The sequence below is a fragment of the Chlorocebus sabaeus genome, chromosome 21 (genome assembly GCF_047675955.1).
Source record: "Chlorocebus sabaeus isolate Y175 chromosome 21, mChlSab1.0.hap1, whole genome shotgun sequence".
NCBI lineage: Eukaryota > Metazoa > Chordata > Mammalia > Primates > Cercopithecidae > Chlorocebus > Chlorocebus sabaeus.
Genome location: NC_132924.1, coordinates 124,620,635 through 124,644,130, shown reverse-complemented (window position 1 = coordinate 124,644,130; position 23,496 = coordinate 124,620,635). Strand labels below are relative to the sequence as shown.

The 23,496-nt window shown below is 42.5% G+C and overlaps 1 protein-coding gene across 1 annotated transcript in view; it reads right to left on the bottom strand.

Moving 5' to 3' along the window:
* The window catches only part of GALNTL5 (polypeptide N-acetylgalactosaminyltransferase like 5), a 52,565-nt gene extending 30,337 nt beyond the window's left edge, over positions 1–22,228 (bottom strand). Inside the window, 4 exon segments of the mRNA XM_007983538.3 lie at positions 1,987–2,109; positions 6,471–6,637; positions 18,386–18,506; positions 21,982–22,228. Of these exon segments, the coding sequence (XP_007981729.2) occupies positions 1,987–2,109; positions 6,471–6,637; positions 18,386–18,506; positions 21,982–22,228 (658 nt within the window).
* Between the last annotated feature and the right edge of the window lie 1,268 nt (positions 22,229–23,496).

Sequence of the window (23,496 nt, the reverse complement as noted above, 5' to 3'; positions counted from 1 at the left end):
CCATCCTGGCCAACATGGTGAAACTCCGTCTCTACTAAAAATACAAAAAAACTAGCTGGGCGTGGTGGTGGGCGCTTTTAGTCCCAGCTACTCGGGAGGCTGAGGCAGGAAAATGGCATGAACCGGGGGGGCCGAGTTTTCAGTGAGCCGAGATCGCGCCACTGCACTCCAGCCTGGGCGACAGAGCGACTCCGTCTCAAAAATAAATAAATAAATAAATAAATAAATAAATAAATAAATAAATAAATATCCCAGGCCAGGCGTGGTGGCTCATGCCAGTAATCCCAGCACTTTGCGAGGCTGAGGTGGGCAGATCACTTGAGGCCAGGAGTTAAAGAGCAACCTGGCCAACATGGCAAAACCCCGTCTCTACTAAAAGTACAAAAATTAGCCGGCATGGTGGCAGGCACCTGGAATCCCAGCTACTTGAGAGGCTAAGGCAGGAGAATTGCTTGAACCCAAAAGGAGGAGGTTAGAGATTGTAGAGATTGCGCCATTGCACTCCAGCCTGGGTGACAGAGGGAAACTGTCTCAAAAAAAAAGAAAGTAAAATAGGTAAAAATCCTTAACCCTGTGTATGTACATGTGCATATATATATATATATATATATATATATATAAATGCATAAAAACAAGGGTCTGAAAAGACGCACTCCATATTGTGTTTGGTTTCTCTTGAGTTTTGGACAATGAACATGTATTATCTTTGCAGTTAAATAAGAGAATGTGTCCACCGATCAGGCCAACATGGAAAAAGAGAATCCAATTTTGCTCGGCCTTCCATTCCTGAAGGAGGTGTTTCCTGCTAAGGAGCAGGGACATTTCATCAGCTTGCAGTGCAGCCTGAGGAATGTCCTTACAAATGATTCACCTCCTGTGGTTCCAGCTCAGTGTTCTGCCAACATTAACCTACATGTGGCCGGAGGCATGATCGCAGGAGGCATGGGCCCCGCAAGCTGCTCAGATGCTCCTGGGACTCAGCCGCCCAGCAGCGTTGACAGCCAATGGCTCACAACAGAGTCCCTCCCCAGGAGCTGTCCTTGGCCAGCCACGGCTACCATGTCCAAGGTCACACCTGCTCCCAGGGGAGGGTGGTGTTCCTATCCAATGACTGGTCCACGCCTGGTCTCCTTACCTGGAACTGGGATCCCTTTGAATGGCTCTTGGGGCAGCTCTGGGAGTGTGCTGCTGAGATGTCCCTTCACAAGAACCTGCTGCGGGGGATGGATCTGAATGCTTCCCCCTGCCAAAGCTTTTGGATCTACTGAAACTCATGCCAAGGTCATGCTGTTCCCAGGGTGCTCCCACCCAATGACTAAGCACAGTGTATGGGTGGTGGTGGGGAGGAAATGGAGATGCGCCACCCAGTCCCAATGCAGGTCTCCCTAACACGCAATTTTTGCAATGGGGCGCCCGCTAGCCCACTGAGCCTTTCTGAGACCTGCACCTTGTCTGAAGCTCTTCAAGGTAAACCTCCTTCCTTCTCTCTCCTCCTCCACGTGTGTCAGGCCAGAAGCATCAGCTCACACTTTTTCTTCTGTTCTCCTATCTCTTGCCCCATAAACTCCTTCTCTTGTCGTTTCATTGTGGGGTCCTGGCTTCAGAGCTCCCCGTGGATGAGCGCTGCAGCTCCCTCCCGACCGCCCCACCCCCAGTCTTGCTCTCCTCACTCCTGTGGCTCCCAGAGGGTCCCCTGTGGTTGAAACTCCATCTCAGAGTTTGTCCTGGGGAACTCAGCCTGTGAGAAGGGCTGACATTAAGGTCCCTGCGAAAGAATATCTTCAACCCAAAATAGCATATTGACATTTTAAAGCAGAACGCTTTCAGAGGCAAAAGAAGATTAAAGGCTCGTATGGCTGGAATAGATTTCCAATCTTCTGTTGAAGCAGACAGAGACACAGAAGGTCTCCCTGCGGAGGAGTCCAGCTCAGAAGGGAAGATCTCTGTGATGCTGTCACTGGCTCTTGTCCCCAGGAATATTCCTACCTGAAGCATGAGAAGCTCCAATCAGCCTTGCTCAGATCAGCCCCTCTCTCTTTTTGTTTCTTATTATTTTAATCTTTCCCCGAAAAGTTTCCAGGTGATAGTCTAGTTTTTCTTTCAAATCACCTGGAAAAATATTCAACACATGAGAATGTATAAACTGCAACTATAGAAATTGAAACGGTGTATCATCATTATGACTTATTCCTAAAATCCATGCTATTCCACAGAAGTTCTAACTTTAAAAGAGAATTTTGGAGCCAGGTGTGGTGTCTCATGCCTGTAATCCCAGCACTTTGGGAGGCCGAGGCAGGCAGATCACTTGAGGTCAGGGGTTCGAGACCAGACTGGCCAACATGGTGAAACCCCCTCTCTACTAAAAATATAAAAATTAGCTAGGCGTAGTGGTGGGCGCCTGTAATCCCAGGAACTCGGGAGGCTGAGGCAAGAGAATCGCTTGAACCTGGGAGGCAGAGGTTGCAGTGAGCCAAGATGGCGCCACTGCACTCCAGCCTGGGCAACAAGAGCAAAACTCCGTCTCAAAAAAAAAAAAAAAAAAAGACAGAATTTTTATCCTATTTAAGGGAGAGAAACAAAAGTGGTTCATTATAAAAATCAACTGTAAGTATTTTTCTGTTTTGTTTTTGTTGAGACAGGGCCTCATTCTGTTACCAACATTGGAGTGCAGTGGCAATGATCATAGCTCACTGCAGCCTTGACCTCCTGGGATCAAACAATCTTCGTGCCTCAATGTCCTGAGTAGCTGGGACCACAGATGTGCATCACCACACCTGGCTAATTTTTAAATTTTTTGTAGCAATAGAGTCTTGCTATATTGGCCAGGCTGGTCTTGAACTTCTGGCTTCAAGGGATCCTCCCACCTTGGTCTCCCAAAGTTCTGGGATTATAGGTGTAAGCCACCATGCCTAGCCCTGTAAATAATATTCTATGGTTCTAGTGAAATATCTCTACTTTAGTAAATGACTATTAACATTTTAATAGAAAAAGCATGCATTATAGAGCTTTGGCGCAATCTGGGTTTGCTACTATCTGTGCTTCTAATTTTGTAGTAGCTCTTTGGAAAGTTATCGAACCACTAGAGTCTTAGTTTCGTCAGCTCAGAGAAGGGATGACCATCGTGTTCCTGGCAGTACTCTAGTATGAGGAAGAAGGAATACATCACCCAGTACAGAGCCTGGCACCCAATAGTCACTTAATATTTGGAGGTTAATATGATGATGATAAAGGAAGCTGGGACCAGGTGAGATGGATGCAGGTGCCTCAGAGGTCTAAATTCCTAAGTCCCAGCAATCCGGGTTAGGAGCAAGTTCAACGGGAACAGGTTCATGGTAATCTCAGCAGAAGGAGGGATCTCCTTCCTTGTTTTTAAAAAGAGGCAGGGATACAGGCTGTACAGCTGTGCTTGCAGGCCTGGGCAGCATCTCAGCTCAAAGGTCTGCAGACACCTCACTCATATCCAGGATGTAGGAGGCAGTAGGAGGAAGGAGAAGTGGGATGCCACGAGCCAGACCCTGGAGGAGATAAAGGCAATTGAGGCAGCAGCAGTCACTGACATGAAGTGGAGGGCGTGGGGTTTTCAGAAGATGGTCATGTTGGCTTGCAGTCTAGAGGGACCAGGACTACAGGAAAAGTGGATGGCAGCAGGTCATGGACAGGCCATTTGTGTAACTCAGTGGGGGCAGTTCCCTGGGCCCCTGGCCCTGCTCCCCCAAGCTGAGGAGTCTATCAGCCTTACCTGAGTGTCAGCTGGGAAAGACAGGGTTTTGTTGAAGAAATTGTCCTTAAACCCATGATGAAGTCACTGTGAATTAAAGGAGGAAGGTGTCAACCTGATCTCCAGCAGAGCCTAGAACACCCTAAGCCTGCATTTGAGGCTCTGCGTGGGTCAAAGACTCAGATCAAGGAGGAGAAGCAGAGGTGTCTGGTTGGGCAGTCCAACCGCATATTAGCAGTAGCGACCCCCTAGTCTCTTATAAAGGGGACCACAATGTATGATGAATGTATAAAAAGGTTGACAGATCTTATGGCCTGTATGTTTGTGTCCCCACCAAAATTCAAAGTGCCCCTCAGTATGATGGTATTTGCAGGTGGGGCCTTGCAGGGGCATAATTGGGTCATGGAGTTAGCTTGACAACATGAGGACATAGCAAAGAGATGGCTGTCTAGCACCCAGGAAGAGGGCCCTCTCTAAGAACTCGACCCTGCTGGCACCCTCACCTCAGACTTCCAACTTCCAGGACTCTGAGAATAAATGTTTGTTGTTTAAGCCACCCCATTTGTGGTGTTTTGTTACAGCAGTGAAGCTGACTAAGATGCCAGATATGTCTCTAAATTCATGGTGTGCTTCTGAAAGGCTGGGGGAGGTATCCATCCCCTGGTCATTCCTGGCACTGTGTCCCCATGGCAGCATCCTTGTACTTCTGGGAGAAAAGTTAGAATTCCACACTCTGTCAGGTTATCCCAACCTGTCCCCTGCTGGTGGCTTTCCTGGTGACTTCTTGCCCAGCAAGTTGCCAAACATGCTGCTCCGTCTTTTGAACAGATGAGGCAGCGTGGGTCACAGGGGCAGCAGGGAAGCCAGGCCCTCACTCCACACTCTTCCCATGCACGAGGCTAGAAATAGACAGTCCTGTGCCCTCAGACATTGGTGACCCCCTTAGAAACAGTGTTATTTACAATAGGTGCCTGGCCAACATCTACATTTCCACCACACAACTGCCAGTGACTTGAATCACATTCGGGAGTCACCTAGAGTCACTTTTCCGCAGGGTGAACCTCATGGGATGGCTTCTTTCTCTGCCTGTTCTTCCTACTGCTTCTCCTCATCTTTTTGTTTCTGAGCTCATAGTGGGTCATATTTACAGTGGATTGGGTTGACTTTCAGCCTGAAACTTACTTAATATTGACATCATTGCTTTGGTACTCCTAGCTTACCTAAGGTTTGTACTCCATTGTAAATTAGATGAGTGATTTCAAATTCTAAGTGTAGCTAACTAGTGCTAGTATCACGATTCTTTAAAACCCATAAGCATGAAAGAAAATGCTCTAAACAGTGGTTGGTCTGATTCCACTTCTTTCATGGAATTCCTAGATCATCTCATTTTCCTGCATTAAGCCCTTAATAGCTCCTCATAGCTTCAAGATAAAATTCAAATAATGCCCTTTATGAGCAGTTATCCCCCGCCCTGCCTTTTTTTTTTTTTTTTTTTTTTTTTTTTTGAGACGGAGTCTCGCTCTGTCTCCCAGGCTGGAGTGCAGTGGCTGAATCTCAGCTCACTGCAAGCTCCGCCTCCCGGGTTTTCGCTATTCTCCTGCCTCAGCCTCCCGAGTAGCTGGGACTACAGGTGCCCGCCACCTCGCCTGGCTAGTTTTTTGTATTTTTAGTAGAGACAGAGTTTCACCGTGTTAGCCAGGATGGTCTCGATCTCCTGACCTCATGATCTGCCCGTCTCGGCCTCCCAAAGTGCTGGGATTACAGGCTTGAGCCACCGTGCCCGGCCCCGCCTTTTTTTAAGTGATGGGGTTTGCCATGTTGCCAGGCTGCTCTGGAGCTCCTGAGCTCAAGGGATCTGCCCACCTTGGCCCCCCAAAGTGCTGGGATTACAGGTGTGAGCCACCAGGCTGGGCTGGGAGTTTCCTTTTAATAACTTTGGTTTTGCCCACCTTCCACCTGCAACTCTATACTGATATATAAACTACATAAAATACGGTAGCATATATTTCAAGCTCACTATGTCTTCTCTTGCCTGTGGGCCTTTACAGTGCTGCTTAAGCTACCTAAAACACCTTTTCCTTCCTCTCCACCTGGAGCATTACAACTCATCATTCAGACCTCAGTTGACATGTCACTTCTTCCTGAAGTTATCTCCAAGGATGTGGCTGGTGCCCCTATGTTTAGCTTGTGGAAGCACCGCCCCTCCACCCCTCTGCCATGAGCCCAAGCACAGGGCCCAGGTCTCACATGTCCACCATGCACCAAGAGCCCCTCGTGCAGTGCCTGCTCCAATACCCACCAAAAAGATTCTTTGTCCCCTAGTGCAGTGCCTGCCCCAACACCCACCAAAAAGATTCTTTGTACAAAATACTCAAGTGCCATCAGGGAGAGCCCTACCTTCAGAGTAGATTAGATGGATGGGCACAGTCGCTTACACCTGTAATCCCAGCACTTTGGGAGGCTAAGGCGGACAGATCACTTGAGGTCAGGAGTTCCAGACCCAGCCTGGCCAACATGGTGAAACCCTGTCTCTACTAAAAATACAAGAATTAGCCGGGCATGGTGGCGCGCACCTGTAATTCCAGCTGCACAGGAGGCTGAGGCAAGAGAATCACTTGAACCCAGGAGGCAGAGGTTGCAGTGAGCCAAGATGGTACCACTGCACTCCAGCCTGGGTGACAGAGTGAAACTCCATAACAACAACAACAACAACAACAACAAAGTAGATTAGATAATAAGTGTTCTATCTTACCAACTTCGCTCATGTCATCTACCAAAATAATTTCTTCAAGAAAATAGTGTGGCGTGAGGTTCATGACACTGGACACGGTCCGAAACAAGGCATTAAATTCTTCATTATGGAAGCAAATGACAATGCTGGCAGTCGGGAGGCGGGCTGGGTAATGTTTTTGAAGACACCTGCAGGCAGAAGTAATATGAAGAAAACAATCCATCTAAATGCCTTGGATATTTTGTCATCTCATTCAAACACTTCTTCTTATTTGTATCTTTTTGACTCTTTCCTCCAATTGATCATTATGGTAGTAGGTGACAGTATATCTAAAATTACAAAAATGTATGTAACTTCTTATGTTGTTCTAGTATTTTCTGAATCATTTCCTCCTTCTTAATGTCAGTAATAATTACTCTTTCCTGAGACTGTGTTGATAATCTTAGTTCTATTTTAAACATAGTATAAACACAAATTATATTCATATATTAGCTTCTATTATAAAAATGAATTAGTTTTATCTCTCTTTTTTTGCTGTCACCACGGCAGAACAGATAAAAATGAATTACTAAGCTCGCACATTAAAAAGCATACATTAACTTTACTGTGCTGTCTTCAGAGAAAACTCCAACTTTATTCTTGTATTTGTGGAGTCCATCACAACAAAAAAGTGTAGCAGATATGGTCTAATCGGATTTCTTCTGAATATTTGACAAAATGCTTTATTTCATTTATTTTTATTTTTATTATTATTATTTTTTGAGATGGAGTTTCACTCTTGTTGCCCAGGCTGGAGTGTAATGGTACCATCTTGGCTCACGGCAACCTCTGCCTCCTGGGTTCAAGCGATTGTCCTGCCTCAGCCTCCCAAGTAGCTGGGATTACAGGTGCACACCACCATGCCTAGCTAATTTTTTGTGTTTTTAGTAGAGACAATGTTTCACCATGTTGGCCAGGCTGGTTTTGAACTCCTGACCTCAGGTGATCCACCCACCTCAGCCTCCCAAAGTGTTGGGATTATAGGCATGAGCCAATGCGCCTGGCCCAAAAATGCTTTATTTATTTATTTATTTTTGCGCACATGAGAGAAATACAGAAGCTGAATTCTGGAATTCTAGTAATATTAATTATTAATTATTAGATTGATATATTCTTTGGTTGTATTCTGAAATATTTTGGTTGTAAATTAAAGAAATTAAAGAGCTAACTTTAGCAAAAGAAAGGGAGGTGTGGCTGGCACAGTGGCTCATGCCTGTAATCCTGGCACTTTGGGAGGCCGACGTAGGTGGATTACCTGAGGTCACAGTTCGAGACCAGCCTGGACAACATGGCAAAATTCCGTCTTTACTAAAAATACAAAAATTAGCCAGAGGTGGTGGCATGCACTTGTAGTTCCAGCTACTTAGGAGGCTAAGGCAGAGAATTTCTTGAACCTGGGAGAGGTAAGTTGTAGACAGCCAAGATCATACCACTGCCTCCAAAGGAAAAAAAAAAGAGAGAGAGAGAGAAAGAGAAAGAAAGAGAGAGAGGGAAGGGAGGGAGGGAGGAAGGAAAGGAAAGGAAAGGAAAGGAAAGGAAAGGAAAGGAAAGGAAAGGAAAGGAAAGGAAAGGGGAAAGGAAAGAGGAAAGGAGAGAGGAAAGGAGAGAGGAAAGGAAAGAGGAAAGGAAAGAGGAAAGGAAAGGAAAAAGGAAAGGAAAGGAAAAAGGAAAGGAAAGGAAAAGGAAAAGGAAAGGGAAAAGGAAAGGAAAGAGGAAAGGAAAGGAAAGGAAAGGAAAGGAAAGGAAAGGGAGAGAGAGATGTATTGTGAGCTGACCCAAATGTCTCATAGGACCTAGCAACTGCAGCAGCTGGAGCCTTAAGGAATGATTAGAACTAGAGGCTTGAATGACGTCTGGACACTCTCCATCTCTGCTTTTGTGTTTACATCTGGGAAAAATAATAATAGCAATAACAACCTACCTCCAAGGGCTGTGAAGACGCGATGAATTAACAAGTCTACAACACTTAGAGCAGTGCCTGGCATGTAGTAAGTATTCAGATAGAAGGCTCATGACATGATTATCATCTTCCTTTGCAACTGGGCTTGTTTCCACTTCTTTAGTGGGAAATGTGATTGACATCGGCATATCTCATAGGCAGGTACCCGAGGAGAAACTGATGGGACTTTACCTTTTCCAAGATCAAATATTGACCAGAAAAGATTCATTGGCCCAGCTTGCCATAGGTGCCCATCCCTGGGTTAATCAACTGGGGCCAGAAAATTGAGTCGAAATAAAAAAAATCATTGTTACCACTGCAATCACGTGGGAAGGGGGAAAAACAGTGGGAAAGGAGTGCTGGGCAGGCAATCCTACAGGCATCCTGGACATCCCCCTCAGGGTACTAACAGAATGAAGTCACCAAGGAAGGAGAGGGCCTTGTCCTGGTCTTCAATTTCCTCCAAGACAAGATGAAGACAGAGAAGTCATGTCCGCTGAGTGGAACTGACATCAGATTCAAGGGAATGGAGAGTCTGAGGGACAGGGCCAAGGAAGCACCAGAACAGATGGGAATGAGGGCACCTGCACCATCTACACTTGGGTCTGGAATGGTGAATGGGAAAATGCGGCTGTGCAGAAATGTGGAAAAATAATTAAAAGGCTTAAGTGGCTCACGCCTGTCATCCTAGCACTTTGGGAGGCCAAGGAGGGCAGATCACCTGAGGTCAGGGGTTCAAGACCAGCCTGGCCAACATGGCAAAACCCCTTCTCTACTAAAAATACAAAAATGAGCTGGGTGCGGTGGTGCGCGCCTGTAATCCCAGCTTCTCAGGAGGCTGAGGCAGGAGAATTGCTTGAACTCAGAAGGCGGAGGTTGCAGTGAGCTGAGATCACGCCACTGCAGTCCAGCCTGGATGACAGATTGAGACTCTGACTCAAAAAAATATTCCAGTAAGATCGCGAGTTGTGAGACAGAAAGTAGGAGAGAAAGAGAAAATATGATGCTAGACTGAATTAAGGGAAGACCAATATCATGAATAAGAGAAGTGGTGGTCCAGGATGACTTGTGCTGCTAAAATCACATCTCTGATGTTACAGTCAGTCCTGGGTTTATCACTTTAAGAAAACTGGAAATAAACTTCGTCCCTTCAGTTTGATGTTGGTGGAGGAGCCTGAAACTCACATGAGGACCCTTTAGAACCCCAAGAGAACCTGGTGTGTGTGGGTCTCTCAAAAACGGATCAATAAATGTTGCTGTGGTATGTCTATAAAAACTTTCCTGGCCAGGTGCAGTGACTCACGCCTCTAATCCCAACACTTTGGGAGGCCAAGATGGGTGGATCACCTGAGGTCAGGAGTTCAAGACCAGCCTGGCTAACATGGTGAAACTGCATTTCTACTAAAAATACAAAAAATTAGCCAGGTGTGGTGGCGGGCGTCTGTAATCCCAGCTACGCGGGAGGCTGAGGCAGGAGCATCTCTTGAACCTGGGAGGCAGAGGTTGCAGTGAGCCGAGATCATGCCATTGCACTCTACCTTGGGTAACAAGAGCAAAACTCTGCCCCCCTCCCCGCCAAAAAAAATCTTTCTTGACCTAAGTAAGCTATTTTTAAGAGTAAAAGGAGGCCGGGCGTGGTGGCTCATGCCTGTAATCCCAGCACTTTGGGAGGCTGAGGCGGGCAGATCATGAGGTCAGGAGATTGAGACCATCCTGGCCAACATGGTGAAACACAGTCTCTACTTTAAAAAAAAAAAAAAAATTAGCTGGGTGTGGTGGTGGGCACCTGTAGTCCCAGCTACTCAGGAGGCTGGGACAGGAGAATGGCGTGAACCCAGGGGGTGGAGCTTGCAGTGAGCCGAGATGGCACCACTGCACTCCAGCCTGGGCAACAGAGCGAGACTCTGTCTCAAAATAATAATAATAATAATAATAATAAAAAGAGTAAAAGTAATTTGGATGGCCTTTGGTTGTCTTCAGTGAGCTGATCTTATAAATTTGCTAACCTTATACATTGCTGATCTTATACATTAATAATAGTTCAGTACAAAGCAGCACTGTTTTAGGCTGGATTGTGTCCTCCAAAATTCAGATTGTGAAGTTCTAGTCCCCAGGACCTCAGAATGTGATTCTATTTGAAAAAAGAACCGTTGTAGAGATAATCAGTAAGGTTAGCTCATTAAGGTAGGCCCTAATCCAATATGACTCACGTTCTTACAAAAAGGGGAAATTTGAACACAGGCAGACATATACAAAGGGAAGATGGCGTTAAGAGTTATAGGGAGAAGACGGCCATCTACAAGCCAAAGAGAGACGTCTGGAACAGAGCCTTTGTTTACAGCTCTCAGAAGCAACCAATCCTGCCAATACCTTGATTTCAGACTTCTGGCCTCCAAAACTGAGAGAGAATAATTTTTGTTGTCTAAGCTACCCAGCTGATGGTACTTTCTTATAGCAGTCCTACCAAACCAATATTTGGATACCAAATTTTACCACGCATCGGTCTCAGCTGGGGTTCTTGCTGACTGCAGATTCTGATTAAGGAGATCTGGGCTGGGGCCTGAGATTCTGCATGGCTAGCAAGCTCCCAGGGGCTGTCCATGCTGTTGGTTTTCAGGCCGTATTTTGAGTAGAAATACTCTAGCGGGCACAGGCACTATTCCAATGACAATCTTTTAGGTACATTAGAAAAACATGGTGACAGATGACTGATAAACTAATTTGTAAATGGCTATTCATTTGTTCAAATCCAATTAAAAAAATGGATTTTTCTAATAATTTTCGGATGAGAGGAAGTTACAAATTGTAAATTATATAGAAATTAACAATGAAAGCCTATCATGTTAAAATCTAAGGGATATGGCTAAAATTTAAATCAGAATAAAATGAATATTTATAAATGTATCATTATACCACAAAGAGGTAAAATAATTAAACTAACCTTATAAACTAGCAAGAAAAACAGGATAAACCAAATGAAATAAAAATGAACCCGTAAAGATAACTAGGAATTAATGAACTGGAAGACAAAAAAGTAAAATTGGTAAGCATAATCAAAAGTTGGTTTTTTGAAAGACAAAACAATGCACATCAAACTTAAAAAGAGAGTGGGAAAATATACAATAAAAAAATGAGAAAGAAGGTATGGTACTAGTGGAGATAATAATAATTAGGGAAATAAGATACACAACTTTTTGCCAATAAATTTGAAAAATAGGTGGAAAAAAGTTTTATTACAATAGTGTCCTAAAAAGCCTCTAGCAATAGAAAGCTTGAGTAGAACAATAACCTTAGAGTAATCTGCAAGTTTATCAATGTCTACCACTAAAAAATGCACTGGTGATTCATAATTACCAAGCAAGTGCTATTTCAGCATAGTAGGTAATTATCATATTATCCCAAGTATTTTAGAGAGTCAAAAACTTTCAAATTCATTTTATAAAGCCAGTATAAGTCTGATATCAAAATCTGATGAAGACAACACAAAAAAGAAAAACATAAATCAGGATTTTAAAAACTTGAATCATACATAGACTATTTTTTGGAGAGAAAATAAGTTCTTAACTTCCAGAGATGAATTGTTACTTTAATGTTTCTTAAATATGTGAACTTATGAGCTCAGAATCTCCTTGTGCTCATAAGTTTGTACACGGCTATAAATAAAACAGTTAAAAATAATGAAATATGGCTAGAAGAGTTAAAATCAAATTAATAAATTAATTTTAATTTCAGGTTGGGTTTGCTGAAATGACATCACCACTTATAACTTATTTTCTACTTGTTATAGGAAAGTTTATTTCTTAATTTGACTAGATTTTCCTACTATGTAGTAGGTGTTTGCTTAAATCTCTCAGTCCTATTTTTGTATTTGAAATACTGTTTTAAAAAATTCTATTGGCCATACTGTAAAGTAACTTCTCATAACATATAATTTAGGCATTTGGTCTGCCTCTGTTTGACATCATTTGTATAATGTACCTATTAAGTTTACTAATACTTTTCTCATTACCTACTGAAATTCAGTGACAATAGTAACAGGCTGTCCTCCTGTATAAGTGTATATTAATTAAAAATAATAGGCCAGGTACGGTGGCTCATGCCTGTAATCCCAGCACTTTGGGAGGCCAAGGTGGTTGGATCACCTGAGGTCAGGAGTTCAAGACCAGCCTGACCAACATGGAGAAATCCCATCTCTACTAAAAATACAAAAATTAGCCGGGTGTGATGGCACATGCCTGTAATCCCAGCTACTCAGGAGGCAGAGGCAGGAGAATCACTTGAACCTGGAGGCAGAGGTTGCAGTGAGCTGTGATCGTGCCATCGCTCTCCAGCCTGGGCAACAGAGTGAAACTCCATCTCAAAAAATATATATATGTAAGTGGGAAGATGGAATTTTAGAATTCTCATGGAGAATCTCATTAAGAATTTGCAGACTTCTGAAAATACACACATAAATCTTGATTCGAATAACATGATTAAAAAAACAAGACCTAACTTATGCTGCCTATGAGAAACTCACTTCCCCTTTAAGGATATAGCAGGATTAAAAGTGATGAGATGGAAAAAGATATTTCACGCAAATGGAAACCAAAAGAGAGCAGAGTGTACTTATACTGAAGTAAAATAGTAACTTTAAAAAGAGATAAAACAGGTCATTTTATAGAGATAGGGGGCCCATTTCATCAAGAAGATATAACAATATTATATTGCCAGTTGGTAATATAATACCAAGATATAACATCAAGAAGACATATTGTAAATTTGTCTGCACCCAACATCACAGAACCTAAATACATAAAGCAAATATTAATAATCTGAAGTGAGCGATAGACTGCAATAAAATAATAGTAGGGGACTTCAATACCCCACTTACAACTATGTACAGATCATCCAGACAGAAAATCAATAAGGAAATACTGGGCTTCAACTATACTTTAGATCAAATGGAGCTAACAGACACATATGAGCATTTTATTCAACAGCTGAAGAGCATATATTTCTTCTTTGGTGCACATGGAATATCCTCCAGGATTGATCAAATATTAGGCCACAGAACAAGTCTTAACAATTTAAGATTGAAATCACATCAAGTATCTTTTCTGATCACAATGGTATGAAAACTAGAAATCAATAATGGGACAAATTTCAGAAAACTCACAAATATATGGAAATTAAACAACATGTTCCTAAACAACCAAGGGGCCAAAGAAGAAATTTTTAAAAAGACATTAAAATGGAAATTAAAAATATCTTGACAAATGGAAATGAAAAAACATACTAAAACATATGGGATGCAGCAAAAGCAGTACTAAGTTTGGGGATTATAGGAATAAATACCTATATCAAAGCAAAAGAAAGTTTCCAAATACACAACCTAATGTTATACCTGAAGGAACAAGAAAAAGATGAGCAGACTAAGCCCAAATTTAGTAAAAGAAAGAAAATGACAAAGATAAGTGCAGAAATAAATGAAATAGAGATTAGGAAAACAATAGAAAAGACAAACCAAACAAAGAGTTGGGTTTTTTAAAGGATAAGCAAATTTGACAAACCTTTAGCTAGACTAATTAAGAAAAAACAAGACTCAAAAAAATAAGACCAGAAGTGAAAGAGGAGACCTAATTGGTATCACAGAAATACAGAGAATCATAAAAGACCGCTATGAAAAAGTATATGCCAACAAATTGGATAACCTAGGAGAAATGAATAAATTCCCAGAAACATATAACATATCAAGACTGAATCAAGAAGAAATTGAAAATCTGAACAGACTGAAAATGGGTAAGGGCATTCAATCAGAAATAAAAATTTCTTACCAAAGAAAACCCCAGGACCTAATGGGTTCACTGCTGAATTTATTTAAAGAATAAATACCAATTCTTTTCAAACGCTTCCAAAAAATTGAGGAAGAAACACTTCCAAACTCATTTTATGAGACCAAATTATATTTTTTTGAAAAGTAAGGCAAAGCTAAAATGAAAATTCCATTTAATGAAATAATATGGCTATTACAATAATGGCTAAAAACCTGGTTGGACTCCAGATAGTGGTAGCTACTCTTAGAAGTTAATTTTTAAACATAGTAGTGGGTTCTTTGTACAGAATTGAATTTCCTATTAAATAAAGTTATAGTTAAATATTAAAACTGCCAAGTCTACTTTTCTTTTTGGACAAATCTCTCTAAACTTTCTGTTTTTCTGAACAGTAATCATGTGATGGGGGAAGGGAAGCAAAAACAATCACACTATTTTAGAAGGTGAGATTTAGGAAGAACAAATGATGATACAGAGAGAAATTTATAACATAAAAGGTATTTTAAAATGTTGACCTTTGTAGTAAATATTCAGTTCAGTGAAATATTGTTCTCCATATTAATACCATGTTCTATGGTTTGAGTAAATTTAAGTTTTTTATTTTATCATGACCCAGATACATTGTGTAATCATGTACAAACTCCACGTCCCTTGAGTGTACCACATCATAAGTGATATCTGTGGCTTCAAATGTTTGTGTTGCACACAGGTTGCAACAAGGCAAAGTGGCCCTGCTTTCTCCTGTTTCATGGATATTCCTTAATGTAAGTATTTCTCATTTAGTTAGAGGAGAATATTGGCCCTTTTTCTCTGGAAACCATGAGAACTTAAAACATACTAAAAACGCATTAGCACATACACACTACAACATAGATGAACCTTGAGGGCATCGTGCTAAGCAAAATAAGCCAGTCACAAAAAAAGACAAATACTGTATGATTCCACTTATATGAGGTACTTAAAGTAATCAAATTCATAGACGCACAAAGTAGAATGGTGATTGCCAGGAAGTGTTGGGGTTGGGAAATGGAGAGTTGTTGTTTATTGGGTACTATATTACTTTGTTTTCACATTGCTATAAAGATACCACCTGAGACTGGGTAATTTCTAAACAAAAGAAGTTTAATTGACTCACAGTTCCACATGGTTGGGGAGGCCTCAGGAAACTTACAATCATGGCAGAAGGTGAGGGGGAAGCAAGGTACATTTTACATGGCAGCAGGAGAGAGAGCGAGCATGGGGGAAGCTACCACTTTAAAAACCATCAGGTCTCATGAGAAGTCTCTCACTATCATGAGAACAGCATGGGGGAAACCACCCCCATGATCCAATCACTTCCCACCTGCTCCCTCCCTCGACAACTGAGGATTACAATTCAACATGAGATTTGGGTGGGGACAAAGAGCCAAACCATACCATTCTGCCCCTGACCCCTCCCAAATATCATTTCACATTTCGAAACCAATCATGCTTTCCTAACAGTCACCCAAAGTATTAACTCATTCCATGATTAACCTAAAAATCCAAGTTCAAAGTCTCATCTGAGACAAGACAAGTCCCTTCCTCCTACGAGCCTGTAAAATAAAAATCAAGTTAGTTATTTTCAAGATACAATGGGGGTACAGGCATTGGATAAATATTCCCATTCCAAATGGGAGAAATTGGTCAAAACAAAGGGGCCACAGGCCCCATGCAAGTCTGAAACCCAGTGGGGCAGACATTAAATCTTTGTGTGTGTGTGTGTGTGTGTGTGTGTGTGATGGAACTCGCTCTGTCACCCAGGCTGGAGTGCAGTGGTGTGAACTCGGCTTATTGCAACCTCTGCTGGCTGGGTTGAAGCAATTCTCCTGCCTCAGCCTCCTGAGTAGCTGGGACTACAGGCATGCACCACCATGCCTGGCTAACTTCTTTTTGTGTTTTTAGTAGAGATGGGGTTTCACCATGCTGGCCAGGCTGGTCTTAAACTCCTGACCTTATGAACCGCCTGCCTCAGCCTCCCAAAGTGCTGGGATTATAGGCAAGAGCCACAGTGCCTGGCCCCTTAATCTTAAAGCTCTGAAATGATCTCCTTTGACTCCAAGTCTCACATCCAGGGCACAATGATGCAAGGGGTGGGCTCCCAAGGGCTTGGGCAGTTCTGCTTCTGTGGCTGTGCAGGGTACATCCCCCGCAGCTGCTTTCAAGGGCTGGTGTTGAGTGCCTATGTCTTTTCCAAGTGCATGGTGCAAGCTGTCGGTGGATCTACCATTCTGGGGTCTGGAGGAGGTGGTCCTCTTCTCACAGCTCCACTAGGCATTGCCCCAGTGAGGACTATGTTTGGTGTCTCCATCCCCACATTTCCCCTCTGCATTACCCTAATAGAGGTTCTCCACGAGGGCTCTGCCCCTGCAGCAGGCTTCTGCCTGGATATCCAGGTGTTTCCAAATATCCTCTGAATTCTAGGTGGAGGCTCCCAAAGCTCAACTCTTGTCTTCTGTGCACCACAGGCCCAATACCACATGGAAGCCACCAAGGCTTGGAACTTGCAACCTCTGAAACCACAGCCTTAGTTATACTTTGGCCCCTTTTGGCTGTGGCTGGAGCTGGAATGGCTGGGACACAGGGCACCTTGACCCAATGCTGTATAGAACAGCAGGGCCCTGGGCCTGGTCAACAAAATCATTTTTCCTTCTAGGCCTCTGGGCCTGTGATGGGAGGAGTTGCCATGAAGATCTCTGAAATGCCCTGGAGACATTTCCCCCATTGTCTTGGCTATTAACATTCAGGTTCTCATTACTTATGCAAATTTTCACAGCTGGATTGGGCTTGAATTTCTCCCCAGAAAGTGGGTTTTTCTTTTCTACCATATGGTCAGCTGCAAATTTTCCAAACCTCAAGTTCAAAGTTCCATAGATCTCTAGGGTAGGGGCAAAATGCCACCAGTCTCTTTGCTAAAGCATAACAAGAGTCACCTTTACTCCATTTATCAACAAGTTCCTCATCTCCATCTGAGACCACCTCAGCCTGGACTTCATCGTCCTTATCACTATCAACATTTTGACCAAAGCCATTCAACAAGTCTCTAGGAAATTCCAAACTTTCCCACATCTTCCTCTTTTCTTCTGAGACCTCCAGTCTATTCCAACCACTGTCTGTTACCCTGTTCCCAAGTTGCTTCCACATTTTTAGGTATCTTTATAGCAGTGCCCCACTCCTGGTACCAATTTTCTATATTAATCCATGTTCACACTGCTATAAAGATTCTACCTGAGATTGGGTAATTGCTAAACAAAAGAGGTTTAATTGACTCAGTTCCACATGGCTGGGAAGCCTCAGGAAACTTACAATCATGGTGGAAGGCGAAGGGAAAGCAAGGCACGTCTTACATGGTGGCAGGAGAGAGAGAGAGAATGCAGGGGAAACTACTACTTTTAAAATCATCAGATCTCATGAGAACTCCCTCACTATCAAGAGAACAGCATGAGGGAAACCACCCCCATGATCCAATCACCTTCTACCAGGTCCCTCCCTTGACACCTGGGATTACGACTCAAGATAAGATTTGGGTGGGGACATAGACCCAAACCATATCAGGTACAGAATTTCAGTGTCGGATGGTGAGAGAGTTCCGGAGATCGATGGTATCGATGGCTGCACGATGTGAATGTCTGTATTGTATATTTTTAAAGGATTAAAATGGCAAATTTTATGTTATGTTTATTTTATATCATAATATAATGATTATGTTAATCATTAACATAATTATTAATACAAAAATTGAAGGAACAATTTTTTTGAAAAAAGTAAAATTTTGGGGGAAAAAAAGGTAGCTGTCCAGAGCATTTTCTATCAGGAATGAATGCCCCTTTGGCCAGAAGCCCTTATTGGTGATTTAATAAAAAGATCTGTGGCTAACTCAATTCTTGGAAACCTCTAGAACACATTTTGTGCCCATGAAGAAGATACTCTCTACACTATAAGCATTAGAATCTTGAAATAGAATCTTGACATTATCCGACTTCAAGTCCTAAAAATAGGAATCTATGACATTTCTAGTATGCTAAAATTAAAATCTGGTTGGTAACTTTTTTATCTATCTATCTATCTACCTACCTACCTACCTACCTACCTATCTAGAGAATGAGAGAAAGAGAGAGAGAACATACATTTTATTCCTGGTATCTGGCACTTCCCTTTCGATGCCCAAGCTTCTACTGACAATCACATTAAATCCGTATTTTAAAAGTTCTTTATGAAGTTCTGGGTTTGTAGGGTTAAAATTCATACCTGCAAGAAAAAGTAATTAGAGTCATATAAGTAAAGGCTTACTAGCAGTGATGCAGGAAAGGAAAGATCTAGAATAACCAAAATAATTTTTTAAAAGAACCAGAATAGAATTCAGAAACCGATCTGTGCAAAAATGGTCAAATAATTCTTGGCAAAGGCGAGTGTTTTAGTACGTTTTGCATTGCTATAAAGGAATACCTGAGGCTGGGTAATTTATAAAGAAAAGAGATGTATTTGGCTCACAGTTCTGCAGGCTGTGCAAGAAGCATTGGGCCGGCATCTGCTTCTGGTGGGGGCCTCAGGAAGCTTCCAATCTTGGCAGGAGGTAAAGAGGAAACAGGCAAGTCACACGGTGAGAGAGGGAGCAAGGAGCGGGAGATGCCAGGCTTTTGAAACGACCAGCTTTCCCATGAGCTAATAGAAGGAGAGCTCATTACTGTAGGCAGGAACCAAGCCATTCACGAGTGATCTGCCCATGTAACCCAAACACATCCTGCCAGGCTCCATATTAAACACTGTGGGCCAAATTTCAACATGAGACATGGAGGGATAAATATTCTGATTGTATCAGTGGGGAAAGTGGAGTTTATCAACAAATTGTGTTGGATCAACTGGATATCTGTAGAAAATAACCTGTATGTGATGGTCCATTTTCAATTCTAACTGCCCTAGTATAGGTTTAAGCAGGCTACATGGAAATAGAGAGATAAAGAAGCAGAATGTACTGAGCCACCCCCGTCCCCCGCCCCTTCCTGCTCTCCCTTTCACCCAGGAGCCAGGCGTCTATTGGTCGGGGCCCCCTAAACTACCCCCTCCCCACCCACCAAAGAATTTAGTTTTGGAGCTGGGCGCGGTGCCTCATGCCTGTAATCCCAGCACTCTGGGAGGCCGAGGTGGGCAGATCACGAGGTGAGGAGATCGGGACCATCCTGGCTAACACGGTGAAACCCCCTCTCTACTGAACAAACAAACAAACAAAAAAATAAAAATAAAAAAGAAAGAAATAAAAAAAATACAAAAAATTACAGGTGGCAGGCACCTGTAGTCCCAGCTACTTGGGAGGCTGAGGCAGGAGAATGGCGTGAACCCAGGAAGCGGAGCTTGCAGTGAGCCAATAGTGCGCCACTGCACTCCAGCCTGGGCGACAGAGCGAGACTCCGTCTCAAAAACAAAACAAAACAAAAAAAAGAATTTAGTTTTGGTTAGCTTGCAACATATGTAAATATATCCTTTCTTATCAGCTAAGTGCAGTCACTAGGGCCATAAATCAAATGTTTGAAGGGTCCTGAGAGAGTTGCAATGCATTGTGGGCTGCAATAAAATGCAGCACAAAGACCCCAAAGAACATACTTGAAGCCCCTGCCTAACAATCAATAGGCACGTCCGGGAAGATAGTGACCCCACAGTACTCAGTCTACGAGGAAGGGGGAGGGATCTGCGCACTAGGGGATAAATTGCTTGTTGAAACTGTCCTGGGTGTGTCTGCGTGCCAGACACTTGATCTTGCATCACTGCCATTAGAAGTCTCACTTCCACTATTCTCTGGGTCTCTGAGTCCATTCTTCGGGTTTGGATGGATGAGTTTGTTTCTCACAATATCCATGTGGAAAAAGTGAGCATTTATTCTTACCCTACATCATCACAACAATTAACTCGAAATAGATCATGGCCCTAATGTGAAACCTAAAACTTTAAATTCATTTCCAAAAGAAAACAGAATGAAATCCTTGTGAACTTGAGGTAAGCAAAGGTTTCTCAGACGAAACATAAAAACCATAAATCATACAACAAAAGCATCAAAATGTAACATTGTGAGGCATTTTGGGGACTTACGAGATAAAAACCCCCAAATTTTAAAATGTAAAATTGTGCTTTTTGAATAACGCCATTAAAGAGAATAAAAAGACAAGCTACAGATTTGTCCAAAACATTTGAAACTCACATATCAAGAAACTTGAATTTAGAATATATAAAGAAGTCTTAAAAATTAAGAAGAAAAACATCCCATTTAAAAATAGACAAAAGACTCCAAAAGATACTTTACAAAAGAAGGTATATGAGTGGTTATCAAGCACATGAAAAGGTGCTCAAAATCATTAGTCATCAGGGAAATACAAATTAAGACCAAAGTGATGGCCTTACTCACCCATTAGAATAACTAAAATTTAAAACCTGGACCATGTCAAGTGTTAGCAAAGATCCAGAGAACATGGGATTCTCGCACACTCATATAAAGTGGCCCAGCTACTTTGGGAAACAGTTTGGCCATCCCAATACTTGTTTCACTTGGCAGAGAATCAGGTTCTACTCACATCCCAGAAAGCAACACTGTCCCCCTGGCACTCATCCTTGGTTTGCTGTTTCCCACCTTTCTGTCACCATCCGATAGGTAAGACTGAGAGCCAGAATTAGAGTGTGACCTCGGGGCAATGAGCAGGAGACCTGCCAAGGGGCTGTCGTGTGTCACACGCTGGAGTAGTGCTTAGGGTAGGGTTTCAGGCCCACACCTACCTGGTCATCTAGTGGGAGGGCCGTTCAGAGCAGGGATTCACAGAAATAGTAGGCCTGTGTGTTAAGGCTTTAATTTCTACTCTTATTTTCTTCATCTTTCTTTGGGTTTATTTTGTTAAACTGGGTCTTCATATTTGTATTTTATTTATTTTTTATTTTTTTGAGACAGTATCTAACTCTGTTGCCCAGGCTGGAATGCAGTGGCCCAATCACAGCTCGCTGTAACCTTGAATTCCTGGGCTCAAGCGATCCTTCCACCTCAGCTCTCCAAGTAGCTGGGACTACAGGCATGCACCACCAGATCTGGCTAGTTATATTATTATTTTTGTTGAGTTGGGGTCTTGCTATGTTCCCCAGGCAGGTCTTGAACTCCTGGCCTCAAGTGATCCTCCTGCCTCTGCCTCCCAAATTGTCGAGATTACATGTGTGAGCCACTATGCCTGGCAAAATTAGATCTTCATGTGTGGGAACATGGGAAAATAATCTTACATAGTGATGAGGGAAAAAAGCAAGTTCCAAAATGATACGTATATCAGAATATCTAAAAATATATTTAAAACATAGAACACAATATTTTGCTTAGGAATAATATACAGAGGAAGTAGAAAGACATGCAGGAGAAAGATACCCATCACTTCAGGTCAGACAACCTCTGAGGGTGGTGTGGGGACGGGAGGGAGGTAGGGTTTTTACGGTACTATTACAACTTATTTCTTGGAAAATCAGAAAGCTATCTGAAGCGAATATAGCAAAACTATATTTAAAATGATAAATTTAAGTGGTAAATACACACATACTTTTTTTTATTATTTTCTATGTATAGATATATACAGGTATATAAAATAATTTATAACTTAAAAATTAAATTGCTTTAAAAAGGATATTCTCATACTCTTCCAAATATTAAATATTATGGTATATTTTTCCCTTCAAATGGCTCGTGGAAAAAAATCCAAATACTTACCTAACGTAGACTCTGCTTTATCTTCATCAGTCCTTTTGACTATTACGTGCGGTTTTGATATTTGGTCTGAGCCATAGATAATTTGCTGATGCACTTTTTTTCCAGGAGACCAAGCTGACAGAGGCTCATGGCTTTTCTTCTGCCAGTTGCTCACATGATTATGGTGCAAATATATGAATAACAGAGCTGTCCAGATCCCAAATGTCAATGACCCATAGAATAAACATCGAATTATGGCGTTTCTCATTGTAAACCTAGCATTTTCAAAGGTCCATTTTTCAATTTCCTAAATCTGAATGATTTAAGAGAAGCAGTATTAGATATTCCAATGGTTTGTAAATCACCTACTTGGCTTAAATTCCATTTTCAGTGTTTTAAAAACAACCACGTTGATTGTCCTTATCATATACATAAAGTGTGTCCTTATTTCTATTAGCACAAATTCCTAAAACTGATGTTCCTAAGATTACTTGACATCAAAATGTATAACATGCTAATAAAACATACAGTGTCATTTCAAGACATTGGCCCATACTCCTGTACATATAGGAAATACCATCAAAGAAGGCTTTCTCATCCCTTATCCATATCCAGTCCACCTCGGAGTGATAGTATGGATCTCTAAAAAATCTGATTTGACATCAAGCAGCTTGTTAAAAATGTAAAAACACAGCCGGGCGCGGTGGCTCAAGCCTGTAATCCCAGCACTTTGGGAGGCTGAGACGGGCGGATCACGAGGTCAGGAGATTAAGACCATCCTGGCTAACCCGGTGAAACCCCGTCTCTACTAAAAAATACAAAAAACTAGCCGGGCAAGGTGGCGGGCGCCTGTAGTCCCAGCTACTCGGGAGGCTGAGGCAGGAGAATGGCGTAAACCCGGGAGGCGGAGCTTGCAATGAGCTGAGATCCGGCCACTGCACTCCAGCCTGGGCGACAGAGCGAGACTCCGTCTCCATAAAAAAAAAAAAAAAAAAAAGTAAAAACACACAATGTCACATGCTGGAAATAAAGGGAGCAATGAGTACCACGGCCCACTGCTGATGGATGGCACAATGGTACAATTGTTTTGGCGATATCTAGTCATGTTGAAGATACGTATATGATATGATGAAACAGTTCCATCCTTAGGGATATATCCTAAACAGACTCGTAAGTTGGCCAGGCGCGTTGGCTCACGCCTGTAATCCCAGCACTTTGGGAGGCCGAGGCGGGTGCATCACGAGGTCAGGAGATTGAGACCATCCTGGCTAATATGGTGAAACCCCGTCTCTACTAAAAAATACAAAAAACTAGCCAGGCGAGGTGGCGGGCGCCTGTAGTCCCAGCTACTCGGGAGGCTGAGGCAGGAGAATGGCTGAACCTGGGAGGCGGAACTTGCAGTAAGCCGAGATCACACCACTGCACTCCAGCCTGGGCGACAGAGCAGAGCAAGACTCTGTCTCAAACAAAAAAAAGAGACTCATAAGTTGCAGCTCTCATCTAAAGAGATGTATCATGAGACAGGTACAAGAATGT